The 22,344-nt window shown below is 39.8% G+C and overlaps 1 protein-coding gene across 2 annotated transcripts in view; it reads left to right on the top strand.

The window, feature by feature from the left end:
- Positions 1-11,801, top strand: part of SI (sucrase-isomaltase) — a 470,126-nt gene extending 458,325 nt beyond the window's left edge. For both annotated transcript variants that reach the window (XM_073626133.1, XM_073626134.1), the window contains exons 69-70: positions 5,165-5,329; positions 11,558-11,801. In XM_073626133.1, the coding sequence (XP_073482234.1) occupies positions 5,165-5,329; positions 11,558-11,629 (237 nt within the window). In that variant the 3' untranslated portion in view covers positions 11,630-11,801. The remainder of the gene's footprint in view (positions 1-5,164; positions 5,330-11,557) is intronic.
- Positions 11,802-22,344: the final 10,543 nt, after the last annotated feature.

Genomic DNA, 22,344 nt, shown 5'->3' with positions numbered 1-22,344 from the left:
TTCAATGGGCATGTAAACAGATACAGGAATAAAATCCAGGAACGCCGCATCCAGCGTGCGTTCCACCGAAACCGGAAGTGACATCGTCTTGACACGGCCCCGAAAATTACGACAACGCATTTCACTCTCCCACAAGGAATCATCAAGGACCTAATTTCTGGTTAAACAGGCCAAGTTTTTATATACAAGGGGAGCCTCCTCCCCCATGTTTGTTCAATGAGATTTCCATGGCGGCCATTTTTTTGTGGACCTAAAAAACACTTTGTTGCTACCTTACACAGTAATACAGGCCATTTTTACATGGATTAAAAAAATTTATATACTCTATCCAAAAAACCTAAATTCCACAATTATACATATCTTTAATCATTAAATAAAAACATAAAATGAAAACGAAAATAAAAAAATAAGTAAATAAAAATTAAAATGTAAATAATATTAAATAAATATAAATATAAAAATACAAATAAAATTACAAATTAAATTTGATCAATTGTATGACCAAATGAGAAATTATTTTACCAATTGGAGAGAAAACAATTCAAGTCCAATTCTATATTCAACCCAAAAAGACTCATAGTCCCCAAACGATAGATCCACTGTGCTTCGTTTTGGAAAATGGCCTTTTTCAGGTTTCCTCCTCTCCAGTGGGCCTCTATTCTGTCTATACCATGAAACATCAAGCCATAAAGTGGTTGGACAAACTGTAGTGCCTGTAGACTTTCTTTATATTATTCACATGTTCTCGGAGTCTGACTCCTACCTTCCTAGTGGTTCTACCCACATATTGGAGCCCACAAGTACAGGCTAGAAGGTAACTGACATCTGTGGTCCCACAGGTGATAAACTTTATCTTATGGAATTCTCTCTTTAATAATATGGGCCAATACTTTGTAATAATATTCTCCATCTGTTTATGCTGACAGGCAAAGCCTGTCATAAGGGCTATTCCAAAATCCTTTCCACTAGTTTCCTTCTTGTTAAATAGGTCCACTCTCCTCGTGTCTCCCACTTTTTTCTTAGTTTCTTCTCTAAACCTATATCCCTTTTCCTGAAACCTGTCTATGAAAATGTCTGCCTGTGCTTCATAATCCTCTTTCCTATCACAGTTATGTCTCAATCTCATTAGTTGACTTTTAGGAATGGTACTAAGCCATCTGGGATGATGACAAGTTCCCAGTGGAATACAAGAACTTAGTCCTGTGATCCTGCCAAATAATGACAATGTCATCTATATATCTTTTGTAAAATTTCAGTTGGGGCATGTCATTATCAAAAATCTGGAGAATAATTACATTTTTAATCCCAAAAATACTAATAATCATTTTTCAGAAGTGTTCAAAACATTTGTTGAACATGACTTGGAAAAACGTAAAGTGAATCCTATTGGAAGGAAGAGAGAGCTTGAAAAGGGATTAGAAGCATTAGAAAAAAATAAACCGATATTACCAGACCAATTTGAGGAATAATTACATGTTTAATCCAAAAATACTAATAATCATTTTTCAGAAGTGTTTGTTGAACATGACTTGGAAAAACTTAGTGAATCCTACTAGAAGGAAGAGAGAGATTGAAAAGGGATTAGAAGCATTAGAACAAAATAACAAATTGTTATCAGAAGGGCAGTTCTGAACAAATCAGACTATTTAGCTGAGTTAAACAGATTGGTAGTTGATGTAGAAACCTATGAAAAATTAAAGGGAAATCCAACATCCAAATATAAAGCCAAACTTAAATGTCTTGTCAAGAAGGCTCAGGATGAGGGAATTGTGAACAGAAGGGTGGCCAGATATTTGATACCTGATGCCCCAAGGGTTCCCGTAATCTATCAATTCCCAAAAGTTCATAAGAACTCCTCCAAGCCTCCAGGTAGGCCAATTGTTAGTGGGGTAGATTCACTGTTTGCCAGAATAGGAGAATATCTAGACTGTTTTTTAAAGCCTCTGGCACAAAAATGTCCAGCCTATTTGAAAGACAGCAAAAACATGATTTTCTGAGAGGGATTGAGGTAGATGGTTCATTGTATACTAATATCCAACAAAAACATGTAATAGAAGCCATTGAGTGGGCCTTGGATAGTACTAACATCAAAAGAAAGCAAAAATATTTTTTGATCCAGTCTCTAGATTTGGCCATGAGCCACACTTTCTACTGGCATGAGAACAATTTTTTCAGGCAGAAGAAAGATGTGGCCATGGGGGAAAAATACACCCCCTAAGTGGCTAATCTTTTTATGAGCCACAGGCAGAAGGAAGCCATTTTTGATAATGACATACCCCAATTGAAATTTTACAAAAGATATATAGATGACATTGTCATTATTTGGGCAAGATCATAGGATCCATTTCTTGAATTCCTTAGTAATATTGGTAATAATCGGTATGGCATTTCTTTTTCAGCAATATTCGATCAGCAATATATTAATTTAAGGAAAACCATAGGTTACTCACCAAGATCTACTTCAATGAAGTTGACAGGAATGGATATATTCCACTAGGAATTTGTCATCATCCCAGATGGCTGAGTACCATTCCTAAAAGTCAACTAATGAGAGTGAGACGTAACTGAGATAGAAAAGAGGATTATGATGCACAGGCAAACATTTTTATAGGTAGGTTTCATGAAAAGGGATATAGGTTTAGAGATCTTGAGGAAACTAAGAAAAAAGTGGGAGACATGAGAAGAGAGGAACTATTTAACAAGTAGGAAACTAGTAGAAAGGATTTTGGAGTAGCCTTTATGACAGGCTTCACCTGTCAGCATAAACAGATGGAGAAAATTATTATTATTAAAGAATGTTGAAAACTTTTACCTGATAGGCCGCAGTTCATCTACACCAAGCCTCCTACATTAAGTTTAAAATTAGCCCCAAATGTAGTGGATCCCCCCAAGGTTTACACTTTCTTAGACCAAGTGGGTTTTTTCAGTTGTGGGAGATGTGTGATTTGCAGAACTTCCTAATTTAGATCAAAGAGGACTTCACATTTCACGTCTCACTCAAGGGGGAGCACCTGTGTACCTGTGGGACCACACATGTCACTTACCTTCTAGTCTGTCCTCGTGGGCTCCAATATGTGGGTAGAATTTCAGTGAAGTTAGTAGTCAGACTCCGAGAACATATAAATAATATAAAGAAAGGCTACAGGCACCACAGTTTGTCTAACTACTTTAGACTCCATCATGCCAGGGATCCAAGTGGTTTGACGTTTTGTGGTATAGACAGAATAGAGACCCAATGGAGAGGAGGAAACCTAAAAAAGACCATTTCCCAAAATGAAACACAGTGGATCAATCATTTGGGGATTATGAGTCCTTTTGGATTGAATATAGAATTAGAATTGGTAAAATAATTTCTCATTTGGTCATATGATTAATCTGTTTTTAATTTAATTTTGATTTTTATTTTATTTTGATTTATTTAATTTTATTTTGAATTATTTTTATTTTCGTTTTCATTTTCAATTTTAGTTTATTTAATTTTTATTTTATTTAATTTTTATTTCTGTCATTTTTCTTTTTGTCAAAATTAGTTTTTTACTATAGTATTTTTTACTAAAAGTAATGTTTATAATAAAGGAGGTTTATTGCAAATAGATTTTTAATATTAGTATGTTTTTATGTTTTTATTGAATGATTAAAGATATGTATAATTGTGGAATTGAGGTTTTTTGGATGGAGTATTATCATTTTTTTAATCCATGGGAAAATGGCCTGTACTGCTGTGTAATGTAGTGACAAGGTGTTTTTTAGGTCCATGAAAAAATGTTTGCCACGAAAATCTCATTGGACAAACATGAGGGAGGAGGCTCCCCTTGTATATAAAAACTCGGTCTGTTTAACAGGAAATTAGGTCCTTGATAACGCCTTGTGGGAGGGTGAAACGCATCAACATAATTTCCTGGTGCTGAGTCCAGACTACGTCATTTCCAGTTTCAGTGGAACGCAAGCTGAATGCTGCGTTTCTGGATTGTATCCCTGTATCTGTTTACATGCCCTTTGAAATTTGGAGTTTTGTAAGTAGGAATTTTTTGTTTGCGCAATAAACACCTATCATACAGAACTTCACTATTAGTTCCCTTTCTTTTTTTCTGGTGAATATTTCAACTTTACCCATGCTGGGAGAGATCTCCTGTGGACCTGTTTAAATCATCATTCGCTGCCAGATTTCAGCTTGCTTGACCCTTAGACTGAAAAGCTAGGGGTTCATATTATCTGGTGAGTGTGGACACTGAAGGGGAGTGTGTCACATCACAGAGTGGCAGTTTGGAGCACTTTTCACTTTTCAGTGGATTGGATCACAAGAGCACTTATATTGGGACATTTTTGCAATAATATAATATAATCTCATATGTTGTTGTCTACATATCAATTTTGCACTGTTTCAAGCGTTGCATCCTTATACACTGTTTTAAGTTTTTTGGAGCACTAGAACACTTTAATAGGATAATTTTGGAATATAAATTAATAAAATATATTAATATTTTATTTGTACTGTTGTACTGCGCTGTAATTTATTTATTGCATAAAAACAATATTGTGTACACAAATTGTAGTTGTCCAAGAAAACATATACAGAGAAGTCCTCCTTTAAAACAAGGGTGTTTGTTTTTGTTTTTTTTTACACATCACTCTTTAAACACCATTACTTTCAAGTCTTTTGGTGAGCGTTGTGTCCTGATGAACAAAAGCTTTTTTGACCCTTTATAAAAATGGCTTTGTCTGTATACTGTTTTATTGTTCATAACTGAGGCATGTTCAAATATACAGTAGATTCCCTCATTTGTAGACCCCAAAAGAGACACTTGAATTACTAAAGAAGAAACCTGTTGTTTTTTTTTATACTGCCAAAACCAACAGTTAAGCACTCTGTTGCCAATTTATTACTGCTGGGTAATACAAGACACTGTACTTTTACAGTATGAGTGCTAGAAAGCGGTTTGAACTGGCTGCTTAGTGGGATTTTTTTCCTGTTTTTGTAAAAGGTGGGGAGGTGAAATTGGAAAATAAATCTTGCTTGCAAAGATACACAATAAAAATTGAATCGTGTTAATAAAAATAACCTGTTGTATGCATGTATTTTTGATAACTGACATTAAGTCTATATATAAACAATAAGTATGCAATTTAATCTTTTTTATGTCCTTACATCTTTGTCTTTCCACAGAACACAGTGTCAAGTGCAATAACAACAAATAATTACTTATCCTCAACAAATCCTTTACTTCTTGGACATGTTTATATTTGGGGCCCTGGAACAAATGCCACAACTGTGTCGGTTACATATGATGGCAAAACAGATGTGATTTCCCATTTTACAGCAGCTAATGGGGTAAGGACTAGCTGAGAAAACTGGAATAATTAGAGCACTGAATTGTTAGTTATTGGCATTGATCAGAAGTATAATGTACATGGGAAAGCACAAAGGACTAAAAGAGGATATAGAATAAAGAGACACAACACAATCTGATGTTGGCAATAATGGCCACAGCATTTATTAAGGGGTTACCCAAGATGAACAATAATCATTCATAACAAAATCTTTAATCTTAAAATTCCATAACTATAAATTATTTAATTTATTAATGATATCATGTAGTCCATCCAAAACTGAACTGGATGACAAACCCCAACAGCTGAAAGCCACTCAAAAACTGAGTGGCTGAAGCCCCTCAAACACCGTGGCCTGCTCAATAATGTTTTGTAAACCTAAAATAAAAATGTCTAAACCAACCTCAGACAGGTGTACAAAATCAATTCTGTATAGACCAGACAGGAAACCCTCAAGGTCTATATGGCGATAAGAAAAACCACTTTGAGAAATGACTAAGTTGCGTATGGTTCTATTTACGCATTTCCTAATCCTGTCTACATAATGAAGATTACTTAAATCTGACCAAAGGAGTCTTGGCACTATTTCTGAAAAAACTATAACTGTAGAAGGAAATGACAACTTAAAAGAAGATAAGTCTCTCTTCATCTTGTAAATCAAATCCCAAGTTTTGATCCTGTCCAGGTCATTACCCCTGGCATGAATTATAAGTACATCGGGAGAAGGCCACTGTCCTAGCAAGTAAATTAACTGATTCTTTAAATTCCTCCATCTCAGCCCCACCATAAAACCTGAAAACATCTTTAATCCAGACCAATATTGATTTTGCCATTCTTGATGGAAGCTCCCCTTTTGGCCCTAAAATATAAAGGAATGTCCTATTATCCAAATGACACGCTTGGAAGAACCTAAGAAAAATTAAACAATAACAAGATCAGAAGGAACATACAATTTAAATCTATCAATATCCCAACACCCCAATTGCTTTAAACCATCCTTAGAAAACCCGAGAAGGCTGGCTTCAGTAGCCGCCCCAATCCTAAATGAATGCGAAGAGAAATGAAAACCGGAAAGGTTAAGTTTCTTTAGGCAAGAGGACAGGACAGATGAGAACTGGTATCTTAATGGAGATAGATTAATATGAATAAAGAGTGAACTTGTAAAAGAGGGTCGAGAAGAAAGATACTGAGTAACTCTAAAAACTGGACATATGACCTGAAAAGGGGCTCTATAAAGACTTAACCAACAACCCTTGCCTAATTGATCCATCTTGGATCTACGGATATAAATCCTAACCGAATCTTCTGAAACAGAGATGTCTGAAAAAAACTAAAAAGGAAGAAGATTTATTGGGTGCTGTGAATTCCCCTAATCTAAGAGCACCAAAAAATGCAATAACGAACGCTGTTCTGAACAGCAAAGTCTCAAAAGAGGAAAAGCAAACTGATTCCAGTGTAGACATCAATTTTACTAATAAATCAGAGGAAATAGGGTGTCTTCTGTCAAAAGCTGGAGAGGATCTTCTGAAACCTTTCAGCATTTGTTTGACTGGAAAAAAGGAATTAAGGGCAGGAAGTCCTGACATTTTCAAAAGAATGACACCCCTGCTAAAATGTTGCTAACTGAAGCAGGGCTAAGTTTAGCTTGAATTAGAGAGGAGACAAAACATAATGCTATATGCGCACTAACTGTATTAAAATAAAAATTAGATTCTTCACAAAAATTACACCATCTAAACCAAGCTTGTGAGTATTCTTCCCAAGTTTTAGGAGCGATGGAATTTCTTATAGTTTCTTGAATTATTCCCAAATCAGGCCCCAGAGAAATTCTGGGCAAGGGAATCCTTCCTGGTCCGCCTCTGGAGTGAGTTCACGAAACCTCTGGAACTGCGAACGAGATAAGGAATCGGCAATCTCATTAGTAATACCCGGGACATGTTTTGCTTTTAGCCAAATGTTAAAAGTCATGCATTGCAAAACCAAAAAACTGAGTAATTTTATCACTAATTCAGACTTACTGTAGGTGATAAACAGTTTACCGCAAAAATTACTCCTTTATTATCTGTATGTAGTATAACTCGTTTATTCTCAAAGAATTCCTTCCAAATAGTAATAGCCACCACTACCAGAAACAATTCTAACAAGACTAAATTACGGCTATTATCTGGTGACCTCCAAGACTCAGGCCTTTCTTTAGCACACCAATGACCATCCAGGAAGGCACTAAAACCAACCGAACCAGATGCATCGGTAAACAGGCAAATATCAAAATCTTTAATGAATTTGCTCTGCCATACCGCGTGGCCATTAAAGTTGATTAAGAATTGATTGTAAACTTTTAGCTCCTCCTTAATGGGTCAGGTAATGGAGACATGTGAAAAAGGATTTTTAAGACCCCTAATGGCTAGAGCAAATCTCCTAGAAAAAGATTCTAGCTACCGGGATTACTCTAGATGCAAACGCAAAGAGACCCAACAAGGACTGAACGTCCCTCAACAGAACCCTTCTTTTTGACAAAAACTTAGTGGTCATCAACCTCATTTTTATAATTTTTTCCATCGGCAAACGGAATTCCATGGCGACAGAGTCAATTGTGATGCCCAGGAATTCAATCACCGTCACTGGTCCCACAGTTTTTCATTGGCTAGTGGAATGCCAAAAGACTCATAAATGTTGAAAAAACAATTCAACATTTCAGAACAAACTTGAGCTTTGGCGGGGCCTATGAATAAAAAAAAAAAAAATCATCTAAATAATGGATAGCGCCACCTTGAGGGGAATTTTGTGACAAAACCCACTGCAAAAATGTCGAAAAGGCCTCAAAATAACTACAAGACTTGTAAAAACCCATGGGCATGCACTTATCAAAATAGAATTTATCCACCAGAATTATGGTCCACGCTAACAGGCTGCCCAGATGTTGGCACCTCACAGGATATGCCCACAGAAGCTATCTGAGGTGATTCCATTCTGGCTCTGTTTGAGGAGCATGACCTTGCCTGTTTCATTCGTTCTCTCACAGGAGAAGAGGGAGAACCTTCCCTTCTCAACCTCTTTCCCCAGTTATCTTTGCAACCTTTCTTCTGGCCAGCAGGGGGAGCTGGGTGTCTGTCATTTTCAATGACTTCAGTGGGCACAGACTGGGCATGCTCTATATTAGCCGAAGATATAGATAAATGAATCCGCGCTTAGGACAGTATGAGGGCTGCTGCCTATCTCTAATTAGTACCCCTAAGGGTCTAATTGCATAAGTAGATAAGTGATATGAGAGTGAGAACGGCGCTGCCCTTTCCGTTGTTAGATAATGGGTAAAAATGACAAACTCGTTTTATATAGCTAAAATATATATACTATAAATAAACTACACCATCAACTGTCATAATAGGGTCCCCAGGCAAAAAAAGCCCATATATTCGGGCAAAACCAAAAAACTCAAAAGACCAGTGATTTAGAGATTGGTAAATAAAGCTGTTAAATAAAAATATAAATATGTCCCTCCAGTGAGTAAGGGTTGCTGCCACAGTGAAATAAATCGGCGGGAAAATAATATAGTGCACAATGCAGTAATATTAAGAGTGAAAAATATAATTTGACCCCAAAGTTCAAAAATATTGGGACAAGATGGCGCCTAAAAAAAAATTATTTTAAATTGCTAAAAATTATATGTGCATCATAGTGTCGTAGGAATAACCGTGCTACCCTTTCCATAAATATGTGACAATGATGAGTGAGATAGTGATTAGTCCCAATATTCAAAAGTATTGGGACAGCAAGACATTTGTAGTCCTAAGGGTGTGTGAAACAAAATCAAAGTCAGATCACACGTTCCCTGTGCATTAAATACAATAAATAAAAAACAGATAACTATATAAATATAGAAATGACATATATAAAGGTAAGTTCCAGTTATTCTTGCTTAAGCCAGATGGTGGTTAAACTACTAGAGGATATTTTATATATAGTCCACAAAATAGGTGTTATAAGCAAATATGAGAACAAAGTTCAAAAAATAAAAGTTGATTATTTCACCCTATCGGGCTCACCACAGTGACTTCTGTGCATTTAGTTCAGATGGTGACTTGAAGTGCTCACCCCCCAATGCTACCCTACTCACCAGAGATAACCACCCCTACAGGGGTACCGAGCGACAGAGTGGGTGCCCAGGGTCAGGTGATGGTGACTCCAGTGATGCTGCCGTTCCTCTGCTCAATGCGGTCCTTACGGCTGTTCCACGGGAGATATATGCTTTGTATGTAACCTTGCTACTCCATCGGTATACCACCTTCAACTGTTATACTCTCGTCTGTCGATTCCGGCAATGTCTCTTCTCCACTTCCTTCCAACTCGCTTAGAACGTCCTGTCTGTCTGTAACATCACTTCCTGTCAATGTTACATCACTTCCTGCCTGTCAAACTAACCTTGGCCATCTTTGTCACATATTTATGGAAAGGGTAGCACGGTTATTCCTACGACACTATGATGCACATATAATTTTTAGCAATTTAAAATAATTTTTTTTTAGGCGCCATCTTGTCCCAATATTTTTGAACTTTGGGGTCAAATTATATTTTTCACTCTTAATATTACTGCATTGTGCACTATATTATTTTCCCGCCGATTTATTTCACTGTGGCAGCAACCCTTACTCACTGGAGGGACATATTTATATTTTTATTTAACAGCTTTATTTACCAATCTCTAAATCACTGGTCTTTTGAGTTTTTTGGTTTTGCCCGAATATATGGGCTTTTTTTGCCTGGGGACCCTATTATGACAGTTGATGGTGTAGTTTATTTATAGTATACATATTTTAGCTATATAAAACGAGTTTGTCATTTTTACCCATTATCTAACAACGGAAAGGGCAGCGCCGTTCTCACTCTCATATCACTTATCTACTATATTAGCCGAAGCTGACACCGATGGGACCGCATCCTCTAAGCACTACCTTAACCACTCCGCCCCTCCACAGCTCTCGGCTTTGTGGATAAGATGGCGCAGCAGCTCTTCCATCCTTCAGGTAACGCTGTCTGGAGCAGCGCGGGGGTCCGTCTTCAGCGGGGTCTCCTCAGGCGGTGAACAGAGCGGGAGAGCTGCCGGCTTATATGACCGCAGCCTGGCTCAATCCTGCCTGATTCAGCCAATCAGAAACCGTTGCTATGCTGCTCCGCAATCTGCCATCACCTGGGGCAACCCAAATAGTGAAAACGGAGGAGGGGGAAACAGCGGAGCATAACTACAGCCCTCTGTACTGTCCCATGGAGTCCCGCATAAGCGCTAGGGGCTAAGTCAATATATAAGAAATACTGACATCCCACAGGATAGCAGTAGGGAAAAAATAGTTGCTGTTATGCCAATAAATCATTACAGGTGTGTAAAACTAATAGATGATATTGTAATGTAAAATTTAACTGCCCACTGCACACATAAATTGTAACCTTGTCTTCAAATATTGTATTAAGTAAGTGTAACCTGGCCTAAAACATTAGGTAGGAATAGTGTTGAAGTGCTTGTGTAAGTCTTCGACCAATCCCTGTGTCTCTGAGTAGCCTCATTGAATCTCAGGCCCAGGTTGTAAATGTGTACTTGACTTCTGCCCAGTTGTCACTAAGCCTGGCCCCTTCTAACACTAAGGCCTCTTACACAAGGACATAATATTTACCAATGTGTATATGCAGGATTTTGCTGGCAGAAAGATCCTAAGTAAAAAACACAAGTTATGTATTGCGTTTACAGGTGCATAAATGTGTGTATGTGTATACACATGCATGCTCTGTTTTGCAAATGTTTTAATATTATTCAAATAGATGATCTTGGTGCCTTTTTCTTGCTTTTTGCTGCTTCCTGTACATTATACCTTCTCCCTGTCATTCAGCTATCAAATGCAAATGTAAATAGTGGAGGAACCACAGCAAATCATTTGAACATTCATGATCTATGTTTTTATGGTATATATAAATGCACATGGACTTACTAGCACTTCTACCCAGGGTCTAATCTTTGCTATCCTAATAGATAGAATGACTGTAATATATTACCAACTTTATATTGTGCCAAGTGGACACTTGTATGAACTTGTCATAAGCATGGATTTACTTTATCCAGTCTGAACAATGCAAATGTTGCATTTTACCTTTAACTGATAAGAGTATTTTGTTAGGATTAGGCATTTAAATCAGCAATATGAATTTTGAAATGTAACACGTTCTATTCTTTACTTTCTTCCAGGTTTTAGAAATCCATCTCACAAACATGCAATATAACTTGGCAAACCCAATTAGTGTTACATGGCAGACCTAACCTGAATGAGCTCTTATTTCTGAAAATCTTCATTTGAAAAGAACATCCAAGAATATAGCATTTTCAGCTAATCTCCTCTATGACAGATTTTTAATAAACAGATTTCTTACATTTTCTTTGACTAAATTTATATTGCTCTACTACATGTTCAAATAAAATTTGTGACCAAAAATATCTGCTTTTTTTCTAAATTGAGTATAAAGAAAGCACTGAATAAGTTAAAAGCAGTAAGCACCTCTGCTATGGAGCTCCTAACCTTAGAACTACGATCAAAGGAGCCTTACGTTATCCTTGTGAAAATAAAGTTGGGTTTTAATGGAGAAGTGGTCACAGAGGTGCCTTCTGTACATCACAGGACACAGGGTGCTTCATGTTTATGACTACCTGGGTTAAGCTGCTACCTTCTGATGAATGGACACTGGCCAAATAAAAAAAGACAGGAATGCCCTGCCCAGGCATTACACTTCTCATCGAAGCTAAGCTTCAGGTTTTAGGCAGTGTCCTTGATGATGAATGCACCTGCAGTGTCACTAAGAAGACCTTTTTTCGTGGGTGTCAGTCCTATTTCATGGCCTATTCTGCATGTCCTTGCTGGGGAAAGGAAATTCTTCTGGATTGGTCACCTATGGCCCTAAGCCTGTATACAAGAGCAGAAATGGCCTGTAATTTTGCCATTCAGCACTGGATCTTGTGAGTAGCAATCTCTAGGGTACTCAATATCCAGTATCTTTGCTGGAAGAATAGTGTACAGGTTCAGGGCAGGGATTGATTTGGGGAATAAAGTCCTTTAGGGTCTTGTGGGGCAAACCCACTGCAAGGGGTGAAGATTGAACCATTTGGCTGTGGGACAAGGAATGGGGAGTTCCTCTGTGGTAGGGTATGTGGAAGTTTCCCTTGCATTCCTTGGTGCTTTGGGGCAGTGCAGGCTAGTGACTGCACAGGACTGGCATGACTTGCCACAATAGTGTTGATCAAAAGTGGTGAATCAGGCATGACATGCATGATGTCATAATGCACATCCAAAATTTCCATTTCCCCTGGGCATATACAAGGTTTTCCCCAAAAGATAATAGGTATAGATTGTCAACAAAAATTGATAAAAAGTATATTTTATTTGAACAATGTTAAAAAAGTGTTAACAAAGAAAATTGATAAATACAACATATTTTTAAAAAATTGTTACTAAGTAGAGCTTTTAGAATGCATGGTGTCTTCAAAGACTCAGGGAGACAGAAAACACCCAAAATATAATAGCATGTAAGCATTCGATAAATTCTACGCATTACGAAGTGTTTCACACTTCTTCTTCAGGGATAATTCGATATGTATGCATATTGTGCGTGTAACCATCTAAAATGTAAAAATATATACATATTATCAACAACATAGATAAATCAGTACTTATATCCATCAGAGGCAACAGATGATGCACAAATCACGTCAGTGAAGTTACCATACGTACGCATCCAAAAAGCAACCAGAGCCTAGACAATCAGACTTGAATAAGTGCAAAAAGGAAAAAGGATTCCCGTCTGATGGAAAAGGTGGGCACGAAAAACAACCGGACGCAAATCAGGACCGCAACACATGGAGGCTGGAAATGGGAAGGAGCAGAGTATAAGGAGGTCATCAAAACCACATCGTATAGAGTGTAAAAGGTGTAGAGATAATAATATAGAAATAATGTATAGTATATCCCAAGTATATATAATGAGTATATATAAGGTATATACCTCAAGCGCGATGCTGTGTATTCATAAACACAGGCGGTAAATGATGGAGAGGTGCCAAGTCAGGGAGAGCAGAGATTCATGGTTGGTTTGGTGTGTGCATATATATATATATAAATGAAGTTTAGAAAGTGGGGAAGAGGTCAAAGCAGAGCTTTAGAAATGTCCCATATGGAACATATGGGTTTGAAATGGCTAACAGATGTTATATTGATATTTTGGTGGTCAAGCTTTAAGTCAAGGAAAACTACAGCAGGGAATTTCTACCTGAAAAGACCACTGCACAAAACAAAAACTCCAATTCATTACCCAGTTCAAGCAGAAATATTGCTCTATAGAAAACATTATCAAACACAATATTGTCTACTGCTTTTTCATTTTTTATAGACTATAGTGTCTTCACATGTTTACTAAGTTCTACCAGGTAGATGTGGATGCCAGTTTTGGACTAATGGATTTGCAGGCAGCTTTGCAAATGCAAATATGTAAATGGTGATCAACCCACACGTGAGATATCGCTGTGAATGTCAGAATGAAAGCAATGATGCTAGTGCCAGACCTTCTTTTTAACTCTAAACTGGTAACTTTTAAAGGCTTTTAAAGTGTTGCCAATGGATAATTTAATGTACTGCAGTTTGTCGCCAATCCAGGGGTGTACACAATTTTAAAACATGACATGTTATATATCTATTTACTTGAAATAACATAATCTTTTTATATTTTACCGAAAAAAACGGGTATTATATTGCGTTTGTGTGCACTAAAATTCATTCAAGTGTAATTTTTTCCCCTGAAAATTTGCATTTGATAAACCGTTGCACAACTATCGTCTATAAAAAATTGCAACAATGCCTTCTATATTATCCAGGACCTTTGCTTTCAGAAATTATATAATCTTTGGGGGTTCTAAGTATTTGTTACGTAAAAAAGTACAGCTTTTTTACTTGTATGTGAGAAATGTCAAAATTGCCTGGGCAGCCATTAGATGATAATACACACTTTTTAACACTGTTGTAGACATCATAAATTACCCTGATGTTCTGCTTTATTCTGGATTATTGTTGATAGCACTTTAGAATGGGTTTATAGGATAAATACTTGCACATATTAAACCTATTTTTTTTTTGTTATACATTATCTCTCAAAAGTGAATACACCCCTCACATTTTTGTAAATATTTTACCATATCTTTTTGTTTGACAACACTGAATAAGTTATGCCGCGTACACACGGTCGGACTTTTCGTCTACAAAAGTCCAACGGACGCTGACGGACTAAAGCTGGCTGGTAATCCGATCGTGTGTGGGCTTCTCCGGACTTTCAACGGACTTTTTCAGCCTCAAATCCGACGGACTTTAGATTTGAAACATGCTTCAAATCTTTCCGACGGACTCGAGTCCGGTCGAAAAATCCGCTCGTCTGTATGCTAGTCTGACGGACAAAAACCCACGCTAGGGCAGCTATTGGCTACTGGCTATCAACTTCCTTATTTTAGTCCGGTGTACGTCATCACGTAAGAATTCAACGGACTTTTGTGTGATCGTGTGTAGGCAAGTCTGTTCGTTAGAAAGTCCGCCGCAAGTCCGTCGAAAGTCCGTTGAAAGTCTGTCGGACAGGCTGTCGGACTTTTGTAGCTGAAAAGTCCGACCGTGTGTACGCCCCATTACACTTTTCTACAACATAGTAGTAGTAGTAGTAGTAGTAGTAGTAGTGAGTGTACAGCTTGTATAACAGTGTAAATTTGCTGTCACAACACACGCCCATTAATGTCTAAACTGCTGGCAACAAAAGTGAGTACACCTCTGGGGGGGCGGAAGATGAAGGCCGCTTGATTACAGAGCTCTGCTCCTCCACGATCCACCTCAGCCTCGCCAGCCACAGCATAGCCTCCATCTGCCCTCCAAATTGGAGGAGGAAATACAGGGCACCATAGAGGCTATGTAAAAATCGAAATATAACCCCAGGGATCCCCACAGACTGCTTGATTTCTACATGCAGCCTGCACAGAAGAACCAAAATGGTGCCGGCCGGGAGTGTGGAGACTCAAAGCGCCCGCTGGATCATCCAGCCGCAGCAGAGAATCCCTCCATTGATATGGAGGACCCAGCAGAACCCTTACCTGAGCAGCTACCTTCTCCAGGGGACAGAGGTAAGTGGATTGCTGATTCCTCAGCACACTCACCTGACAAGCAGCCCCCTTTGAAAAGGTAATATGGCGTTGGGACCTGTAGTCCCACAGCAGACTGTCCAGCCACTGTTCCCCTAGCTGCCTACCCCACATCTGACAATCCAGCATCTGAGCACTCTCTCAAAGCTTTGTTGCTCACCCTACAGGCAGATCTCCATCGTGAACTGAAAGTGTCTATTAACCAGCTACAGGACAAAGTCACCTGCCTAGAAGAACGCACCACCCATATTGAGCAGCATTTATCTGAGGCCACTAAAGCTCTTAACACAGTAGTGCACACACAAGATGACCAAGCTGCAACTATTCAGATGCTCTGCTTAAAAGGTGCAGACCTAAAGGACAGGTCTCAACGTAATAACATTAAAGTTAGGGGGGTTCCCGAGTCTCTCACCTCCCCCCCGAAATAGTGCCATACCTGCATCAGATATTTCGCAAACTTATCCCGTCACTGACAACAAATGATATGCTGATTGACCGTGCACACAGGATACACAAGCCACAGCATCTCCCGACTTCTGTCCCCAGAGACAATTTAGCAAGAATTAATTTTTTCCACGTTAAGGAAAATATAATGTGCGCAGCGAGATCTCTGCGCACCCTCCCAGAGCCTTTCGCTAAAATATCGCTATACAATGACATTTCAGCAGCTACCTCCCAGGCACAAAAACCTTTTGCTCCAGTGACATCAATACTCAATAAGCATACGTTACCCTATAAATGGGGTTATCCTACCAAGCTTCTGCTCATGTACCACAATCAGCAAGTCTCCATACACACCCCCAAAGATGGGCTCAAGCAGCTGAATAACTGGGACATTGTCTCTCGTGAACCCCCACCTACTCCAAAAACAGGGTCATCCTCCAGAATCTCCAACCCTTGGGCATCAAAAGCTCTGCCATAATGGCAGCATGCCTTGATCCAACACCCTCCATAAGGGAAGGATCTATCTCAGGCTGGTTAATGTTGTTGCTCAACAGATTATACTAGTGGAGGAGTAGAACCACGTTTGGAACTCTCTCCATGCTTCTAAGTTTTAGTGTGCTAGGCACACTTATCTGTTACACGCATTTACTATTCAACCTCAACATTTTTGTATTAACAGTTTTTTATAAGTTGTTTGTTTATAAGTACATCTAACCTTCACTGTTATTGAATAGCTGGTTTGGATCCTCTGTATTTTAGATACTCCCACTCAGACTATACTTGTTAGTACAACTGCTTGAATATCCACAGTAATCTTCCTTTGACCTCATCCCTACCTTCCTATCACCCTTGCTTTGAACAGAGAAAGCTCACCTCAGTACCAACAAGACATGCACGTCTAATCCCCCATAATGTCACTGACAATTACCTCCTTGAATGCGAATGGCCTTAATAGCCCTTTTAAGCTCTGACTATTATGGGGAGAGGCTATATCATAAAAAGCAGATATACTCTGCATTCAGGAGACACATTTCTCAGAAGATAAAGTCTCCCCAATGTTTCCACAAACTGTTCCCTCATTGCTTTCATGCATGTGCTGATAAAAAAAAAAGAGGGGTCATGATAGCAATTCGATCCTCTGTAGCATTTATCCTCAATCATCTCAAACAAGACCCCTCAGGGAGATACCTAGTCTTACCTGCCTCCTTCAATAATCAGCCCCTTATTATTGTAAACATATACGCTCCAAATGTCCACCAAAGGTAATTTTACAAATCTATAATCCAAAAAATCCCACACCACCCCAGAGATCGAATTATAATGTGTGGAGACTTCAACTAAGTCATAGACCCCCAGATGGACTCATCCAATATTAAACATAGAAAATCCATGGCCTCGTCATCTCTGATTTCCCTCAAAGATCTTTACGACCCTTGGAGATGTCAACATGGTACTGAGAGGGACTACGCTCTCTTTTAAAATACTCAAAAACATACTCCAGGATAGACTTGTTCCTAGCCTAACCTCCAAAGCACTATTACAAAAAATTTCTCGGTCTAGAATTGGTATCATCACTTGGTCAGACCATGCCCCGATATCCATTACTATATCTATCACCCCCACAACACCTAGACACACTCCATGGCATTTGAATGCATCATTATTTAGTTCCTCAGAGACTTGGGAACAGGTACAATCCGAAATTTCTGCCTTATTCAACTCCAACACAGGGTCCGTTTCCAACCCTGCGGTCCTTTGAAATGCCCATAAATCAGTACTAAGAGGAATATTTTTAAAGTTGGTTGCCCAGGAAAAGAAAAGAAAAACTATGGCCGTTAATTTTCTTCTTGGCCGTATTAAAACACTCAAATCCCTAAACAAACAAAACCCTACAAAAAGCATCACGGAAGAAATCCGGAAAGTAAGGAACTAAGTAAGCGCTTACTTACAAAAAAGGCTACGATTTCTACCTAAAACACCTTTGCCTTTCTTGGTACTCTCAAGGTAATAAACCCGGTAAACTTCTAGCACAGCAATACAAACGTAGGGTCGCGCAAACCAGAATCCGTTCCTCTTAGACGAGCAGGGACATAAACTGACAAACCCAAATGACATAGCTGACAGCTCATTCTATTCTAGGTTATGTAACCTGTCACAATCCACACCCAATCCTACTTCCCAACAAATAAAAGGTTTCCTAACCCCTCTCCAACTCCCTACTATTACCGCAACACAGCTCAATTGCCTTTCCCAACCATTTTCACATCAAGAAACCTCCAAAGCTATCAGAGATCTTCCCATTCATAAAGCACCAGGACCAGATGTCTTCATTAATGAATATTACAAATCCTTCCCAGACCAATTAGTACCCCATTTATGCAATACCTTTAACAGATTTCTAACAACCAGAGAAATACCATCAGAATCCCTTGATAACTACTATACATAAACCTAGTAAACCCTTCCAAGATCCAGTTAATTATCGGCCCATTTCACTTCTAAACACACTGACCTCAAAATCCACACCAAATTATTAGCCACATGTCTTGCTAAGTACATGCCCACCCTCATTCATCCGGATCAGGTAGGATTAATTCCCTGTAGACAAGCCTCAGATGCCACACTCAGATTCATAGACCTCATACATTGGGCAGAGCATCACCAGACGCCTTCTCTTTTAAACTCTTTAGATGCAGAGAAGGCGTTTGATTGAGTCAACTGGCTGTATTTGGATTTGGTCCTACAGAAATTTGGTATACAGGGCCCCTTTCTCCAAGTGATCTTAAGCCTCTATTCTACACCTAGAGTGAAGGTATTGACCTCTGGCATGCTTTCCGCCCTTTCCTTATTACTAATGGGGCTAGGCAGGGGTGTCCCCTATCGCCCCTAATATTTGCACTTATCATTGAACCCTTAACTCACGCCATACGATCACACCCCTGCATTTCTGGATTACCAATCGGCCAACACTCATAAAAGATCGGCCTTTATGCCGATGATATAATCATCTGGCTTACAGACCCCCTGAAATCTCTACCACCTCTCTGTGATCTCCTTCACCAATTTAATCAGGTCTCTATGTATAAACTGAACCTAACTAATCTAAGTCAGCAATGCTGGGTGTTTCCTTACCGCCACATCTCAAGGCGGCTATCACCACAATTTCTCCCTTTTTCTGGGCCCCCCAACTCATCCATAAAATATTTGGGTATACAGTTAACATCCCCTTCAACTGTACTTCTACGCACTGATCTCTATCCTGATCCAGAAATTTCAAAATGTATCCAAAACACTAATCAAGGTCTGTACCTCTTGGGCAGGGTGCATAGCCCTCTCCAAGATGTTTCTACTACCCCACGTTCTGTATTTCTTCAGGACATTTCCATTACCTATACTTCAATTGGGTATAGCCAAAATACAAAGTATCCTGAACTAATTCATCTGGGTGGCACGTAAGCCCCAAATTAAATTCTCCCTACTACAAATCCCCAAAACGTATTCTGGACTTGGAGTACCAGACCGCAGATCCTACTGCAAAGCAACAATACTCGACAAAGCAAAAAAACTCTGGGACTCTACCTCTACACAGCTTTGGACTCAAATCACAGCTTTAGCCCTGACTCATAGCCCTTCATCGATCCTGGCAACCACGTGGAGAGGATACCACCTCCCTTGCTCCTTCTTACCAACTGTTAACGCTACAATATCCTTATGGAAAGCAATCATCCAAACCTCTATGGGGCTACATACTCAAGCACTTAATTTGCTAATAGGGATGAGCCGAACACCCCCCGGTTCTGTTCGCACCAGAACCCGCGAACGGACCGAAAGTTCGCACGAACGTTAGAACCCCATTGACGTCTATGGGACTCGAACGTTCGAAATCAAAAGTGCTCATTTTAAAGGCTAATTTGCATGGTATTGTCCTAAAAAGGGTTTGGGGACCCGGGTCCTACCCCAGGGGACATGTATCAATGCAAAAAAAACTTTTAAAAACGGCCGTTTTTTCGGGAGCAGTGATTTTAATGATGCTTAAAGTAAAAAAAAAAAAAAGTGAAATATTCCTTTAAATATCGCACCTGGGGGGTGTCTATAGTATGCCTGTAAAGTGACGCGTGTTTCCCATGTTTAGAACAGTCCCTGCACCAAATGTCATTTTTAAAGGAAAAAATCTCATTTAAAACTGCTTGCGGGTTTAATGTCATGTCGGGTCATGGCAATATGGATGAAAATCAGTGAGACAAACGGCATGGGTACCCCCCAGTCCATTACCAGGCCCTTTGGGTCTTGTATGGATATTAAGGGGAACCCCGCACCCAAATTAAAATAAGGAAAGGTGTGGGGCCACCAGGCCCTATATACTCTGAACAGCAGTATACAGGCGGTGCAAACAAGACAGGGACTGTAGGTTTGTTGTTAAGTAGAATCTGTTTGTAATTTTGAACATTTTTAACGTGTTTAGCTCCAGCCAAAAAATCTTTTCTAAGCTTTTTGGAAAACATAGGGAAGGGTTATCACCCCTGTGACATTTGTTTTGCTGTCTTTCCTCCTCTTCAGAAGATTTCACCTCACTTTTTTGTCCCAATGAAAAATGTTTTTTGAAAATTTGGGTTTTTTTGTGGAACAAGGATTGGAAAGCATCAGTGGAAAGGAGAAATTGTTTTCCCATATTAACTCTTACAGGAGAGAAGGGGTAGATTTCATCTCACTTCCTGTTGTCTCCTTCCGTTTGCAAGTAGGAGTCGTTTGTAAGTTAGATGTTTGAAAGTAGGGTCCTACCCTATATACTCAGCAGAAATTTGGGCCTTAGGTGTTGCTGTGGCCACAACACTGTAAGCCCTCACAGGGCCCTGCTGTGAAATATTAGATCAAGAATTGTAATTACATGCCCCTGTTGAACAGGAGCTGAAAAATTAGGCCTTAGGCACTGGTGCTGGTGCCACAACACTGCAACCCCTCACAGACACTCTAGTTGGAACGCAGGAACGAGCCCTGCTGCAAAGTATTGCTTCAAAAATTGTAATTACACGCCCCTGTTAGACAGGGGCAGAAAAATTGGGCCTTAGGCACTGGTGCTGGTGCCACAACACTGCAACCCCTCACAGACACTCTAGTTGGAACGCAGGAACGAGCCCTGCTGCAAAGTATTGCATCAAAAATTGAAATTACATGCCCCTGTTAGACAGGGGCAGAAAAATTGGGCCTTAGGCACTGGTTCTGGTGCCACAACACTGCAACCCCTCACAGACACTCTAGTTGGAACGCAGGAACGAGCCCTGCTGCAAAGTATTGCATCAAAAATTGTAATTACAGGCCCCTGTTAGACAGTGGCAGAAAAATTGGGCCTTAGGCACTGGTGCTGGTGCCACAACACTGCAACCCCTCACAGACACTCTAGTTGGAATGCAGGAACGAGCCCTGCTGCAAAGTATTACATCAAAAATTGTAATTACACGCCCCTGTTAAACAGGGGCTGAAAAATTGTGCCTTAGGCACTGGTGGTGGCGCCCAGAACCAAAAATGTTCTTACAAGCTATCAGCGTGATGATTGAGGAGGAAGAGGATAATTACTCAGGGATAGTCACTCAGCATCAGCATAGGCAGTCTTTGAAGGGATCTGAGATTTCAAAAAAAATTATTCGGTTACATCAGCATCAGGTGCTTGGTAGCTGGTGGTGATCCAAGATTCATTCATTTTTATGAAGGTCAGCCGATCGACCGAGTCGGTGGACAGACGCACCCTGTGATCGGTTACCACGCCTCCAGCAGCACTGAATGTGCGTTCCGAAAGAACGCTGGATGCAGGACAGGCCAGTAGCTCAATTGCATACTGTGCAAGCTCTGGCCAGTGATCCATCCTCAAGACCCAGTAACCCAGAGGATTTTCGGTGGGAAAGGTGTCCAAGTCTGATCTTGCCCCTAGGTATTCCTGCACCATGTAAAACAGACGCTGGCGATGGTTGCTGGAACCGATCATACCTTGGGGCTGCGGACCAAAAAATTGTCTGAACGCATCGGTCAGACGGCCACCTTCTCCACCGCTCCTTCTTTGACTGACCGAAGCCTCAGCAACACGTTGTCCAGAAACAGGAGTTTGTAACCTCCCAGTCTCTGGGAACGCGTTGCACAGACCTTTCTGCAAGGCCTCCCGAAGATGTTTCATCCTCTGCTCCCTCTGCGATGGCAAGATAAGGTCCGCAACCTTACCCTTGTAACGTGGATCAAGGAGGGTTGCCAGCCAGTATTGGTCCTTCTCCTTGATACCACGAATACGAGGATCCTTACGCAGGCTTTGCAGGATCAGGGAGGCCATGCAGCGTAGGTTTGCTGAGGCATTCGGTCCGGAGTCCTCTGGGTCACTAAGGACAACAACG

This window comes from Aquarana catesbeiana, linkage group LG04, assembly GCF_042186555.1.
Source record: "Aquarana catesbeiana isolate 2022-GZ linkage group LG04, ASM4218655v1, whole genome shotgun sequence".
NCBI lineage: Eukaryota > Metazoa > Chordata > Amphibia > Anura > Ranidae > Aquarana > Aquarana catesbeiana.
Note: the sequence above shows the minus strand (reverse complement) of the source record. Positions and strands in the feature narration are given on the sequence as shown.